We start from the raw sequence: 15,822 nt of genomic DNA on the forward strand, positions 1-15,822 counted from the left end.
ACAAAATCTGTTATCTTCCCTCCAAACATTTTCTATTGTGCGAGTCACTAAATCTGCACTCAAGGGAGTTGAAAACAATCTCAGGCGATCATTTTTTACTCTAATAAGTGTCTCGGTACGGGAGAAAACGTGCCACTTGGCGATATATACCCATGAGTGACTAAATAGGGACTAAAAAAGTGTAAAATTCGATTATCAACGTCATTAATAAAAATAAATTTTTATTTGCCTAATGTTTTTTTTTACCTTTTAGAGTGAGGCTTATTTTTATTTCTCTTTCTAATTTATTTCTTTTCAAAATATAGATTAATAATCGAAGATTTTATTTGCAATGATTTTCCCTGACTGGGATTTGAATAGCCGACCTTACGATTGTGAGGCGTATGCTATCCCTCTGTGCTACAGGCCTTTCTTCATTACAGAAGGCTAAGTTAACATACATTCTCTTGTTTGGGGTTTTTGAGTTAGCGTCCAAAACAACAACAAAAAATCTATTTCTAAATTTGTAGCAATTACAGTTGATTATGAGAAACTAATTAGCGAAACATAAGTGATACAATTCCGACAGTAATGTATTTTGTTGTTTTAAATCATGAAATCTCTACAAACTATCATACAAAAGGACCTAAAAAGTGACTATTCTGGGAGGGAGTGAGAAAGTCACTTCCAAATGTTTGGAGGGTTAATACCGTCAAACTTGGCCAGCTGTTAACGGCTGTTCGAGTGAGACCACCTTTTTTAATCCGCCTTGGTTCTGATAGAGCTGATGAAACGGTGTGGCATTTTGCTATAAGCGGTGCGATAGATTATGGACCAGAGCAGTCCTTCTTTGCTGATGGGCCGAACCCATCCATCGCCTGCTCTACACACTCACCACTCTCCTAATTCTATAAATAAAGCAAGCCATTTTTATATATCCATTGTCTTTAAGGGCATTCATTAAAAGGCCTTTCCTGATATAGTTTGGCTGTGTGTCATACCTACTCTCGATTTTATATGAAAGCGTTTTCAAATAAAAAAGAACTTCAATTTATTGGTGTAGTTACGGCCTGCGATTATCGGCATTATTTCCATGGTTTACGTTACACATTCAACTAATTGCAAGAACAATAAAAAAACAGCTGATTTCTGACAGTTTTGAAAAGTAAATGCAAAAATTACTTAATTCCTTTGAACATCTAACATAACTAAAAAACGTGAATTTTTAAATTAAACTGTCTTGAAGTAACTTAATAAAAAATGAATTTCGGCCCACCTCCGCCCCGAGATGCAAATACAAAAGCCCAATTCTTCGAAAATCCCGATTTGGATTCCTTGGCAAAACACTTTATCGGTAACATGCAACGGTATAAAGAAAATAGCCATTTCAATGTTTTTGGATTTTAAGTGCTGTGTTCTCTTGCAGATATCGCGAAAATGTTGTAGTCCCAAAGAGTAATGGACCTGTTCAGATTAAAACTAATGAAGAAAAAATGATTGAAAAAGCCGTTGAGAGCTGTACGTTTAAGTCCATAACATCGTGTGTAATGGGTAAGTGGACATACTTTGGATAATGGATGGATGCACTTATATTCCTTCTTTACATCGCAGGTTACGGCTTGGGAGCTGCTATTGGTCTATTCACAGCATCTGTTAATCCTAATATGATGGACCCCTTGGCAAATGATCGTAAACAGACGGCTCGTGAAATTTTTAGAGAAATGCGGGCTACAACACATTCTTATGCTAAAAATTTCGCTTTAATTGGCTGCGTATTTTCAGCAGTTGAATGTGCCATCGAAAGTGTATGTTTCTATACCATTATACCTATTTATTTGAATTTAATCATAACAAATGATTCCAGGAAAGGGGAGTAACTGACTGGCGGAATGGCACTTACGCCGGTGCAGTAACAGGTGGTCTGATTGGCTTAAGAGCAGGCGTTAAGGCTGGCATTATTGGTGCTGCTGGTTTTGCAGCCTTCTCAACAGCAATTGATTATTATATGCGAGGCAGATAAAATATAGAATTTTATTATTATTTAGTTTGTATATTGCTAGTAAGATTTTGTTACAGCTAACTGATTGCAAATACATTTTTAAGTTCAATCTTGTCTTTTCTAGACAATTATCAAAAAGTACGGTTCTTCTGCTGGGAGAAAATTCTTCAGTAGAAATTTGCAAGCTCTTAACTACCAAACAAATTGAGAGCTTTCAAATTTCTACTGGAGCTTCCTGCTGGGAAAAAAACAGGAATTGCTGCATCAAACAAATTTTTACTGCCAATTTTTTTTTCTGGAAAAGTAGATGGGAGATTGAGTGTAAAACCATGTTTATATCTATTTTACACTTGGAGCAAATCTAGATTTTTGGATTTTAGATTTATTTATTCAAACATGTAATCGAAGCCATTCGGCCCATTTAAGAATTACAATTTCAACATACAACGATATCATAACTTTCCCAAATAATAACAAGTAAAAAGGCATTAAGTTCGGCCGGGCCGAACTTTGGTTATCCACCACCTCGGGTATATAAATAAACCCCCTTTCTTCACAATCCGATGAAAATTGGATAACTTAAGCACCCAAATTCAGCACGGAAATTGAGTGGTCTAATATATATGACACTATACAATTTTGTAGAACAAAATATTGGTCTTTTTGGCAGATATATCCAATTATAAACCGATCTGAACCATATTTTAGGACATATGTTGGCATAGTCCATTCTGAACCATATGTAGGTCAGATGTCAGAAAACTTAAAATAACCCACTGTTTTAAATTTCAGCGAAATCGGGTAATAAATAAATCATTTATGGGCTTCAGACCTTTTATCGGGAAATCGGTCTATATGGCAGCTGTATCTAAATATGGATCGATCTACTCCATATTTAGAGCCGATGTCGGGAGGCTTAAAATAACCCACTGTTGCAAATTTCAGCGAAATCGGGTAATAAATAAATCTTATGGTCTTCAGACCCTTTATCTCCCGATAAAGGGCCTATATGGCAGCTGTATCAAATTATAGCACGATCTGAACCATATTTGGGGTAATTGTCAGGAAGTCTTAAACTACACACTGTTTCAAATTTCAGTGAAATCGGATAAAAAAGCATTAGACCCTTTATCGGCAGATCGGTCTATATAGCAGCTATATCCGAATATGGTCTGATTTGACCCGTTTAAGAACTTAACCAGCGTGCATCAAAAAGACGCATCTGTGCCAAATTTCAGCTCAATATCTCAATTTTTGAAGGTTCTAGAGTGATTACAACAGACGGACGGACAGACACACGGACATCGTTAAATCATCTTTGAATTTTACGACGATCCGAAATATATATACTTTGTAGCGTCGGAAATTGATATTTCGATGTGTTGCAAACGGAATGACTAAATGAATATACCCCCTATCCTACGGTAAAAATTACTTAACAGTTTACACGTAAATAGAAATCGTAGCTACTCATAATACATTAGTGACATTAAACTTAATATATAAACATAAATATGAAAAAGTTTGCCAAATAGAGACATCTCGGTTTACTTAAATGAGAGAACGTAATTCTAGCATTATAAAATAAACCCCTTTAAGGGTATGAGAACAAAAAAATGTATTGCAGTTCACTAGGTTTGACTCAATGAAATATGGTTAAGAAAGAGTAGTGAACAAAGTATCTGATTAAAAAAAAAATAAATAAAATTGTGGCCTAAACAAAATTGTGTTCATGATAATCAATTATTCATATAAAGAAAGATGCAGATGAAAAATCAGGAAAAACTTTGAATATAATTACACGGTCCCAGGAATTGATACTTGCGTTAAGTGTGGGCGGAGTTATTAAAGACTCTGGGAGTGCTAGGAAGCATATAAAACAACCAGGCTACTTTAACCATGATATAATTACCAGGTAGTATACCGTCAACAGCTGAGTACAATTTTTTCTCGCGGGGTGCACTATCTTTCAAAGAGTTCTGGTTGTGTGTGTTTATTATAGCTAAGAACCATGACACACACAAGCAACGAAAAATGGCGCCAACTTGTAACATACTCAAAACCAGAGTTGCACTAATCACTGATTTTGACAGATAGTGCACTCAATATTTTGTTGTTTGGCAACTGCCACTACCTGGAAATTAATGTATCTTGATACAAGTTCAGTGTAAGCAAATCTACTTATATGAGGAGTTTTGCAGCAAATCTCCTCCGCAATTCAAATGCAATACTAAGTTTGTATTGAATACCAATTATTATTGGCATTTTCTACAGTACTTTTGGAGCGAGTGCAGTAAACATGCCCTCGCCAAATAGACTAATTTGTTTTCAGGCGATAAGAGTTCGATGCCTGTATGAAATTGTAAACAAATTGTTGGGGAGGGACCTAACTTGTAAGATATATGACTTTAAGGTTCAAAATGTAAATGCTAATAACATTTTTATTTTTAGACCGATTTTGATAAATTCAACGTCATCCTTAGTGAGCTTTGATGAAAATAGTAAAATTCTTAAACCCCGTTTTCACTGCTCTTTTCACAGGATTTAATTGCTCCATCGTCTGCCACTCCTCTTAAGCTGCCATTAGACTAGAAGGCATGTCATATGAGCTGTCACTTATCACTTTTTGTATTCATAAGACTTGTCTTATGTACGTCGAATGCGAATAGAACGCTCTCTAATCGGCATGTATTCTCATATGTATTATATTTCTTTTTAAAGATATACTAGCTGGACAAGATCCGCTCCGCTGTGCTTTCTTTCACTCTCTAATATCTTTTTAGGGTGGGGACACTTCGCCCTGAATGCGGATATCGAATTCGTGCCATGACGCTGAACGCGTTCGAATCCTGGCGCGAACACCGGACAAAGCGGTGTTTATTCCCTCTTAATGTTGGCGACATTTGCCAGGTACAATGCCATGCATTGTCATTTAAAAAATTTGGCACCTCAGACATTTCGACTCAAATATGGATATCGTGTTGCACTTCCAAATCCCTCTATCAAATTCGTTTTCTACTCTCAAATACTTTTCATTTGAGTTCCATATTGTCATAATAAATCAAATAACCCATTTGACGTATCTTTAGGAGGAAAAGCGCAACCTAAATTTAAACGCAAATTTTAATGTCATATTCAAAATCTACTCCCTAATACCTTTCATGTGAGTCCCATATAGCTATGGTCGGCTAATATGCCCATTTGGGGGTATTTGGGCGTGGGCGACCTCCCATATCTTGGACCTAATGTTTTATGCCATATTTGTAATCTACTGCCTAGTACCTTTCATTTGAGTCCAATATTGACATGAACTTCGAATATATCTGTTTACAGGAGTTTTGTTGTTGGGGGGCCCGCTGGGTACTTGGACCCAAATATTAATACTATGTTCGTTTTCTGCTCTCCAATACCTTTCATTTGATACCCTTATAGTGCCCATCGGACCACTTTCGGATATGGTTGGCTTTTTTGGGGTAGGTTTTGTGTTTTTGGTATGAGGGGGAGGGTCCGTCCCCGTTCCAATACCGAACAAATATATAGCCTATGTTTCCTTCCAGAACAAACTAGACAATATGCGAAAATTTCGAGAAAATCGGTTCTGCAGTTTTCATACGGAACAAACAAACCTAGACCCATATATCCGTGATTGCCTAATGTGACCATTTTGGGTGTTTTTGTGGAAGTGGGCTGACCCCCTATACTTCGACATGAGTTTGTATGTCAGACGAGTTATCTACTTCCGCATACTTTTCATTTTATACCCATATTGTCCTTATCGGTTCACGTTTGATTTTGGGTGGTGCTTTTGGGGTAACGGTGGAGGGTCCGCCCCTTCCGTTGTCAATAAATTATAATGCCTATTCGTACTTCCTGACCATATTCGTAATCTACTCCCGAATACCTTTCATTTGAGCCCCATATTGTCATGATCGTCCAATAAACCTATTTTAAGGGGTTTTGGGGCTGGGGCGGCCCCCAAGTACTTGGACCCAATTTTTATTACGAAATTCGTACTCTACTCTTGAATAACTTTCATTTGAATCCCATGTTGTCCCGAACGGTCCACTTTTATTTTTGGGTAGTACTTTTGGGGTAAGGGGATGGTCTGCCCCCTCCCGATATCAAACAATTATATAGCCTATGTTTCCTTTCAGACCTACCTATACAATCTGTGAAAATTTCAATGTAATCGGTTCAGCCGTTTTTGAGTCTATACGGAACAAACAAACAAACAAATATAGATTATATTGATTTGGGCGCTGAGGATGGAAGATAACACATGTGGCTCTAGACTTCATGGTATGGCATGCGAAATGCCATGATTGGTATTTTATTTTTTTAGAAGCCTGGGATCATTAAGAAAAAATATAAATATTTCTAACTAATATATTTCATGTTTTATTCGCAATATAATCCAATTTTTATTTATGTGAAAAATATCAATTATTTATTTTTATTAAAACAGTAAAAATGTTATTTAAAAAAAATAGCAAATTTCAAATGAATGGTGAGTTAATGACCACTTTAATTGAATTTTTGAGCTTACCATAAATCCAATTTGCAAAATTGTTAAGAAATGATACAAATCCCTTTATAGGTCCGATTTCAGCAAATTTTTTAATTGAATGTACAAATTTCTTGATCGAGCATAGTTTTTCACTTTTTCTGTGAAGAAGAAGAAAAAAAAAACGAATCACAGGCCGTCGGCCATCGCCAGGATTTATTGCAAATTAACTTGGATATTAATTTAGTAGACGAGCTCTTAAGTGTTCAAAAAATATTGGGTTTGGAGCAGCTAAAGAAAGCTATTGAGAAGAGCAGCAAACGGCGACATTAAATGATCTTTTACACGTTAATAAATAAAAAAAAAAAGATATTTCAACAGACACTATTACCGGCATCAATTGACAAAAGTTGCTGTACATAATATAAATTTGTATTTTGGTTGCGTTGCACAGTGGGCCAAACGGCAAAAATATTGGAAAAAAGTATAAAACTTTTTATCTGTTCTTATCTTATCTTATGATCTTAGCGTTTCAAGATGTTCTAGATATTTATAGAGGACATAAGCTTTCAGGAAAGTTCTGCCGTGGGTCCATATCTGTAATACAGGGTGAGATACAGAGTGTCAAGTTGACTTCTCCTACCTTCTGGGGGCCATAACTTTTGATCTACTGCATCGATTTGCATGATTTCGTACTCTAGCGAAAGAGCTCGACGAGAAAATATGCATAATGTACCATGGCATTGTGTACCGTTAACGAGTTATGAGTTGTTTAATTTTAAAATATCTTGGTTTTTTTAATAACTCCGCCAATCTTTAAGCTTTAAACTTCAAATCCCACACAATTTGTGCCAATATATCTATGCACAAAATAAAAAGCAATCATGTCAATATCTTTAGTGGTTTAAAAATGGCATCATTTTCAATATGAAAAATACTTTCTTGTCAAAAATTTGCAAAATATTTTAAAAAAAGATACTCTCATTTCCTTCAAGTTTTCGCAAACTTTGGCCATTAAAGCACTATCATTTCTTTCCGTTTCCACAAAGTGGAGGTGTTAAGAAAAATTTTAAGTGCTAATTTGACTCATTTTGATATCAAACCACTCCGTTATTTTAGAACCCATATGGCCAAATTTTTTACTAAATTTCAAAAGTTTCACACCGGCAAAAAAGCTCTACGGGCATTTTTTTTAAGTTTTTTGTGCTTGAATTAAAGCTTGAAATGTTTCCAACAAATTAAGGTATGTCTCGCCATATCCTAGAAAAAGTCGACTTTCAAAAAGTGCCATATTCACCGTAGTAGTCTTAAAATTTGCGGAAACTTGCCAAAGTTGTATGTATTTTTCGCTCTCTTCGTTTCAAAACCCAAAGTCTTCTTTTCTTATTACATTTCTCCTCGCGGTTCTATGTGGGAAAAAATTCAAGCCACAATAATGTGGATAGTATTTATAAATATTTATTTTTATAGAACTTAGTACAGCAGAAAACTGAACAACAAAGAGAATTCAAATCAAGTTTAATAAGGTTTCCAACAAAGTCGTGTTTGATATTTGCTGGAAATTATTTAAATTTTTTGTGGGTGTTTAAGTCCAATAATCCTTATTTGAGAGAAACAAAAAAACCTTAATAATTTTGAATAACCATACCCATTTATACTGAAATGTGCGAATTTAATATGCTAGATCTTTGCCTGAGTGGGGAGGCGAAAGAGCAGCGGCTGCACAGCAGAATATTGGACAGACTTTTAAAGGAATCAAAACGCATGGAAAAACATGAAATCAAGTTGCTTTTGCTGGGAACCGGTGAATCGGGAAAATCGACCTTTATTCGGCAAATGCGTATTATCTACGACAATGGATACCCTGTTAAAGAAAGGCTGGAATATGTTAAACCCATTATACAAAACATTGCAACCTCAGTGCAGGCTATGATAAAGGCCATGGAGGAGCTGAATATTAAATATGAGCATGAAGAAAGTCAACGCCATGCTGAGTTGTTTATGAAGCTCAATTGCAATGACCTCACCCGCTTACCTGATATCTTCTTGGGCGCGATCAACAGTTTGTGGCAAGACGCCGGAATTCAGGAATGCTATCGGCGACGTAATGAATATCAACTAACCGATTCCATAAAATACTATTTGACACATATCAATCGCATCGGGGGCCATGAATACCTGCCCACTGAAGACGACATTCTGCATGTGCGTGTGCCAACCACAGGTCTTGTCGAATATCCGTTCAAAATTCAAAACATTACATTTCGTATGATCGATGTCGGAGGTCAGCGCTCGCAACGCCGCAAATGGATGCACTGTTTCGACAATGCCAAAGTGATTATTTTTCTGGTCGCCATCTCCGAATATGATCAAGTTTTGAGGGAGTTGGAACAGACAAATCGCCTCATCGAGGCTAGGAATGTGTTTCAGTCGATTGCCAATTACGAGTGGTTCAAAGATGATACTTCAATCGTGATGTTTTTCAATAAAACCGATCTGCTGGAGGAGAAATTGAGATATTCCGATTTAGCAGCATATTTCCCAGACTACACAGGACCCAAAAATGACTACTTAGCAGCAAGGGATTTTATACGAGCAATGTTTTTGTCGGTTACCGATAGAACGAACATCTATAAACACTTTACTTGTGCCACAGATACCAAGAATATCGAAGTCGTATTTGCGGTTGTTCGTGACACCATTTTAGAACATCACTTGAAAGGAGCCTTGGTGTAATACTTCATCGCTTTGCATTGCTTTTAACGCAAAAATAACCAACAAATATAAATATTCGAAGAAATATAAATATGACGACATGTTTTATGTATATATAAGTTTGTCACTAACATGAGCCAATGTATGCAGAAATTGTTTTACCAATATTATATTAAGGTGGGTATTAAGTTTCTGTTTCACAGTGAGATACCCATGTTTTTCACGAATGCATGTTTGCCCATGAACATTCCATTAAGGAACAGGGGAAAAGTTCTTGAGTGCTGTCCGATTTAAGTTTAAGCTCAATGATAAGGCATCTCCTTTTTATAGCCGAGTCCGAACAGCATGCCGCAGTGCGACACCTCTTTGGGGAGAAGTTGTTACATAGCATCTATGCATGGCATAGGGGGGATAACCACCGCTTACAATTTTTTTATAATGTTCTCGCTTGGATTCTAACACAGGCGTTCAGCGTTATAGGCGGATATGCTAACCTTCAGGATTACTTTTCTAAAATGGAAGCTGCAATTTTTCTTCAAAATCTATTATCTAATTGTGAAAATGTACCAATTTTCACTGTGCAACACGAACTTAATGTCCACCTTTAGGCTGAAACAAAAGTGGTTTATAATATTATATTGTATATACATATGTAATCAGCATAGATCAGGCTCAAATCGCTACCTGTTTCAAAGGACTCCTTTTTTAAGTTGCTGTTTGGCTGAGTCGAGGGTTTGTCGCTGCTGGATCACAAATTGTCTAAATCAGTCCGTACGGGCTGCCACTATTACCTAATCGAATCTAACCATTGGCATTTTGATTTATGGAAAAATTTGTTAGCTTCACTTTTTGACCTTCGCATTTTCGATCTTTTCAAACATTGAAAACTCATAAAATTTTTGTCTAATCAAAAATCGCTTTGGACTCAATAGCTGAATTTGTTTTTTAAGGCTGGTTTTTTATGCATTGTTATCGGCAACCCTCCCAAGTGGGATTCTTATTGTCTACAAAATATTTTCTACCACACAATACAAAAAACTGTTACACGATTAAATGGATTTAAATCCAGAAAATAATAAATCTAAATCTCAAAAAAATTGTTTGTACCTGTGGGATGAAGGAGGTGTTCTGATATGGTCGGGCATATGCATTTATCCAACTCATGCAGGAAGTGCCTGCGAAGAGGTTGTTTTGGCTTAGAGAAAACATTTTCTTCTTTAAAGAGTCTACTGGAGGGGAGACGTGGTTTGAGGTAATTTTATTTTTAGCTGTCTACTTTAATTTTTCTTTCCCAGTATGGGATTTTTTCTCCAAATTGCGTGCTTAACCCACCAAGGTGGGTCATTAAATCCAACCAAATGTACAAAAGTTTTTTCCAATTAGTGGTTCAATTTTGTTATATGGTTGTTTTCTCTTATATACCTATGTTACAATAATAACTAGAGAACGGATACATATGCAAATGCATACATTTTTTGGAGCATCGGAAAAAAACTTGAAAACACAGAAATTCGTTTCATCGAATGAAGGTTTAGAAAACGGTAAGAAATTTTTGCATATTTTATGCAAACTGCATATATTGCATATGTTTCCATATTTTGCGTATTTTGCATATCTTTTGCATATTTTGCACATCTTTTGCATATTTTGTGCATATTTGTTGACTAAAAAACGCCAGTTATCGAAGATGGCTTGACCGATTTAAGCTTATTTTTGTATATACCCTTATAATAACTCAACAATACGAATTTAGTGTTAAGTTTGGGACCAAGCTATTGGGTGAACCGCCCAACCCAAAAGGACTTTGGCAGATTGGGACAATATCTGATTCAAATGTAAGGCATTTGGACACATGTCATCTAGGTTCGACCGATGGGTATCTAAAATGTGGCTCTACAGAATACTAAGATATTACTTAGCACTAGAAAGACCAATCGGTCATCTAAATAATTTTTATACCCTCCACCATAGGATGGGGGGTATACTAATTTCATCATTCTGTTTGTAACTACTCGAAATATTCGTCTGAGACCCCATATAGTATATGTATTCTTGATCGTCGCGGCATTTTATGTCGATCTAGCCTGTCCGTCCGTCTGTCGGTCGAAAGCACGCTAACTTCCGAAGGAGTAAAGCTAGCCGCTTGAAATTTTGCACAAATACTTCCTATTCGTGTAAGTCAGTATTGTAAATGGGCCATATCGGTCCACGTTTTGATATAGCTGCCATATAAAACGATCTTGGGTCTTGATTTCTTGAGCCTCTGGGGTGCGCATTTCTTATCCGATTGGAATGAAATTTTGCACGGCGTGTTTTGTTATGATATCCAACAACTGTGCCAAGTATGGTTTATATCGGTCTATAGCCTGATATAGCTGTCATATAAACCGACCTTGGGTCTTGACTTCTTGAGCCTCTAGAGTGCGCAATTCTTATCCGATTGGAATGAAATTTTGCACGACGTGTTTTGTTATGATATCCAACAACTGTGCCAAGTATGGTTCAAATCGGTCCATAACCTGATATAGCTGTCATATAAACCGATCTTGGGTCTTGACTTTTTGAGCCTCTAGAGGTCGCAATTATTATCCGATTTGGCTGAAATTTTGCATGACGTATTTTATTCTTACTTTCAACAACTATGCCAAATAAGGTTCAAATCGGTTCATAAACTAATATAGCTGCCATATAAACCGATCTGGGATCTTGACTTCTTGAGCCTCTAGAGGTCGCAATTATTATCCGATTTGCCTGAAATTTTGTACGACGGATCCTCTCATGACCATCAACATACGTGTTTAATATGGTCTGAATCGGTCTATAGCCCGATACAGCTCCCATATAAATCGATCTCTCTATTTTACTTCTTGAGCCCCCAAAGGGCGCAATTCTTATTCGAATTGGCTGACATTTTACACAGCTCTCCAACATATAAGTTAATTGTGGTCTAAACCGGACCATATCTTGATATCGCTCTAATAGCAGAGCAAATCTTTTCTTATATCCTTTTTTGCCTAAGAAGAGATGCCGGGAAAAGAACTCGACAAATGCGATCCATGGTGGAGGGTATATAAGATTCGACCCGGCCGAACTTAGCACGCTTTTAATTGTTTTTTGCTCAAAAATGTGTGTAGCTTTTGATTAAATCGATTTAAACTTTATGTTAAACACATTATTTTATTTGTAAAATTTTCTTTAACGGAAATGCGAATACGGTATACCTAAATAGATTTACCCCTTGTATAAAATAGTACCACTGTTCGTAAATTTTTTCAAAATACTACTTAAACAGGTTTGGTCCAAGTAGACACAAAAAAAAATCATGGTCTATCCAGTGTTAAACACTAAGGTGTATTAAAGAAACGGCTTCTTTTTTTGCAAAACCCCGATACATTGAAAATGCGGAATGCAAATTTTGAAAATCTGATCAACTTAAATAAGAAGATCAGTCTATATGGGAGCTATGCTAAGATATAGACCGATCTGAATCATATTTCGCACAGATATTAAAGATCTAAACACAACTCGTTGTGCCAAATTTCAGCCAAATAATATAATAATAAAGCCGGGTAATAAATACGGCTTTTATGGGCTTAAAACTTTAAATCGGGAGATCGGTCTATATGGGAGCTATGCTAAGATATATACCGAGCCGAATCATATTTGGCACATACATCAAAAATCTAAACACAACTCGTTGTGTCAATTTTCAGGGAAATCGGGAAATAAATACGACTTTTTAGGGCCTAACACCTTAAATCGGTAGATTAGTCTATATGGGAGTTATGCTAAGATATAGACCGATCCGAACCATATTTGGCGCAGATATCAAAAATCTAAACACAACTTGTTGTGTCAATTTTCTGCGAAATTGGAAAATAAATACAGCTTTTAAGGGCCTTAGACCTTACAGATATCTTACCACAATTCGTTGTGCCAAATTTCAGCCAAATCGGATAATAAATGTGGCTTTTATAGACCTAAGACCCGAAATTGGGAGACCGATACAAATTTGAACCTAGTAGCTTCTTGGGATACAATTAGACGAAAATGGGTTTAAAGAGGACAAAAGTACTTAGAACCTAAACCATTAAATCATTTAAGGTTCTAAACGTATCTATTTTGGCTCGTACATTTTGCTATATTTTGCATATTTAAAAATGTATGGAAAACGCCAGTTTTCGTAGATTTTCGGTTTAAAAGGGGCAATACTTTTTACCTTCAAAAGAAGTTATATTTCTTTTAGATCGGCCAACAAATCGCAAAGTTACAGTGGCTGAAATATGAAAAAAACGCACTATTCTGGTCTCTATTCTGCTTATATGGTGATAAACAATATATATATTTTCTACTGTGAAAAAGGAAATTAAATAAGCTTTACAAAATTATTTAATTTCCTTTCCTAGAGATCGTTGACACTGTCGCTGTCTGAATCTGAATTGGAAACACCACCTTTACTTAAAGGTGTCTTTAATAACAAGGCCCAATCTTAAGGATCTATTTAACTACCATTTAAGATAAAAAATCCTTAGGTTATGTTAGCAACTTCGATTACTAGTCGCTTCACTCGGAAACATAAGAAAAATTCTTAGTATCAAGTAAAAAATCTATAACCAAAGGAAATCTTCAAAATTGGGACAAATTTTTTTTTACTGTACTTACTTAATATAGATTTACACATCGTTAGGACGAATATCGTATTTAATACCATTTCTTGGCACCAAAATCGACTTTAATTTGAACAAATATATCAAAATCTCAATTTGTATTAGAACAAAAATTTCATTGAAGTAAAGTCGTATTATGTTTAGCTTGGTCGAATCTTATGTACCTCCCACCAAGGAAGACAATTCTTATGTTGTTTTTACTAATATGTTTCATTCAAACTCATTGCAGGTTGTCAACAAGTCAAATCTAGAGATCGGGTTTTATGCGTTGACGTCATAACCGATGTCTTTTTGCACAAGTTAAGCTAAATCGGATAAGATATGGGCCTTCTAGGGGCTAAAGAAGTCAAATAGAATATCAGTTTGGATTTGGCTCATTTGCAATTCCAACTGTTGCACTTCTTCAAGAAGTATTTGATCAAAATTTTCTACTACTAGCTTAGCTCGATAATAATTCATGTGTTTTCAACGGACAGACGGACAACTTAAAATGTCATGGCGATCGAGAATGGCGATATTCGAGTAACCCCATCCCATGCTAGATCCACATAATCCGTTGAAAAATGCATAATTTATGGGGGGCATAAATATCGAATGAGGTCCGGACCGAATTCGACACGGATATTGAGAGGTCTAATAGGTACAAGTCATTGTTCAATTTTGTAGGACAAAATATTGGTCTTTTTGGTAGCCATATCCAAATATAGACCGATCTGAACCGTATACGACACGGATGTCGAAAAGCCTAACATAAGTCACTGTATCAAATTTCAGCGAAATCGGATTATAAATGTGCCTTTTATGTGGCCAAGACTTTAAATCGAGAGCTCGGTCTATATGGCAGCTATATCCAAATCTAAACCGATCTGGTGCAAATTGAAGAGGGCTGTCGAAGGGCCTAACACAACTCACTGTCCCAAATTTCGGCGAAATCGGACAATAAATGCGCATTTTATTGGCCCAAAACCTTAAATCGAGAGATCGGTCTATATGGCAGCTATATTCAAATTGCAGAAAGATGTCGAAGAGTCTAACGCAACTCACTGTCCCAAATTTCGGCGAAATCGGACAATAAATGCGCTTTTTATGGGCCAAAGATCTTAAATTTGGATATAGCTATCTTATGGACATAAGATAGCTACATCCAAATTTTGTCAAAATCGAACAATAAATGCGCCTTTTATAGGCCCAAGACATTAAATCGAGAGATCGGTCTATATGGCAGCTATATCCAAATCTTGACCGATTTGGGTCAAATTGAAGAAGTATGTCGACTAGCCCAACATAAATCACTGTCCTAAATTTCAGAAAAATCGGATAATAAATGTGACTTTTATGGGCCTAAGACCCTAAATCGGCGGATCAGTCTATATTGGGGCTATATCAAGATATAGTCCGATATAGCCCATCTTCGAACTTAACTTGCTTATGAACAAAAAAAGAATCTGTGCAAAGTTTCAGATCGATATCTCTATTTTAAAGACTAGACCAGACGGACAGACGGACTTGTCTAGATCGTCTAAGATGTTTACGCTGATTATGAATATATATACTTTATAGGGTCGGAATTCAAACGGAATGACATAAGGAATATACCCCATCCTTCGGTGGTGGGTATAACAAGGAATAGGCAAACATAGAAAGTAGCACATTTTTTTCAGCAGACTTGTATACTCAAAACAGCAGATTTTGTTAGTTGAAATAGCAGTACGAAATGTTTGCTAATACAGCAGCCCTATGTTTGCTGAAACAACAGTAATGTCTGCTTTCCCATTTTCAGCAGACAAAAACTCCTGCTTTCGAAACCAATTTTGCTGTTTTGATTAACAAATTTGGTTGGGTGTAACGGACAAAATTGTCCTCTACCAAACCCTAATAATGTGGCTTGTTCCGGTTTTTAATTTCGCAAAACGCAAAAAAATGCTTTGCGTATATTTAAATAATGTAAGATTCCTCCT

General features: G+C 36.2%; 2 protein-coding genes across 2 annotated transcripts; both read left to right on the forward strand.

Annotated features, from left to right (window-relative positions):
* Positions 1 to 1,138: 1,138 nt before the first annotated feature.
* Positions 1,139 to 2,087, forward strand: LOC106087930 (mitochondrial import inner membrane translocase subunit Tim22). The gene is made up of 4 exons (XM_013253148.1): positions 1,139 to 1,346; positions 1,406 to 1,530; positions 1,591 to 1,784; positions 1,844 to 2,087. The coding sequence occupies exons 1-4, from the start codon at positions 1,240 to 1,242 to the stop codon at positions 1,997 to 1,999; spliced, it is 582 nt and encodes a 193-aa protein (XP_013108602.1). The 5' UTR covers positions 1,139 to 1,239; the 3' UTR covers positions 2,000 to 2,087.
* A 5,910-nt stretch (positions 2,088 to 7,997) lies between these two features.
* LOC106087926 (guanine nucleotide-binding protein subunit alpha-11) lies at positions 7,998 to 9,288 on the forward strand. Its single transcript, XM_013253144.2, has one exon. The coding sequence runs from the start codon at positions 8,145 to 8,147 to the stop codon at positions 9,216 to 9,218; it is 1,074 nt and encodes a 357-aa protein (XP_013108598.1). The 5' UTR covers positions 7,998 to 8,144; the 3' UTR covers positions 9,219 to 9,288.
* Positions 9,289 to 15,822: the final 6,534 nt, after the last annotated feature.

The sequence above is a fragment of the Stomoxys calcitrans genome, chromosome 2, assembly GCF_963082655.1.
Source record: "Stomoxys calcitrans chromosome 2, idStoCalc2.1, whole genome shotgun sequence".
NCBI lineage: Eukaryota > Metazoa > Arthropoda > Insecta > Diptera > Muscidae > Stomoxys > Stomoxys calcitrans.

Coding starts and splice junctions, on each gene's coding strand:
- LOC106087926 (XM_013253144.2), top strand. CDS start 8,145: ATGTGCGAATTTAATATGCTAGATCTTTGCCTGAGTGGGGAGGCGAAA.
- LOC106087930 (XM_013253148.1), top strand. CDS start 1,240: ATGAATTTCGGCCCACCTCCGCCCCGAGATGCAAATACAAAAGCCCAA. Junction 1,531..1,590: donor CATAACATCGTGTGTAATGG/GTAAGTGGACAT, acceptor TTTACATCGCAG/GTTACGGCTTGGGAGCTGCT. Junction 1,785..1,843: donor TTGAATGTGCCATCGAAAGT/GTATGTTTCTAT, acceptor AAATGATTCCAG/GAAAGGGGAGTAACTGACTG.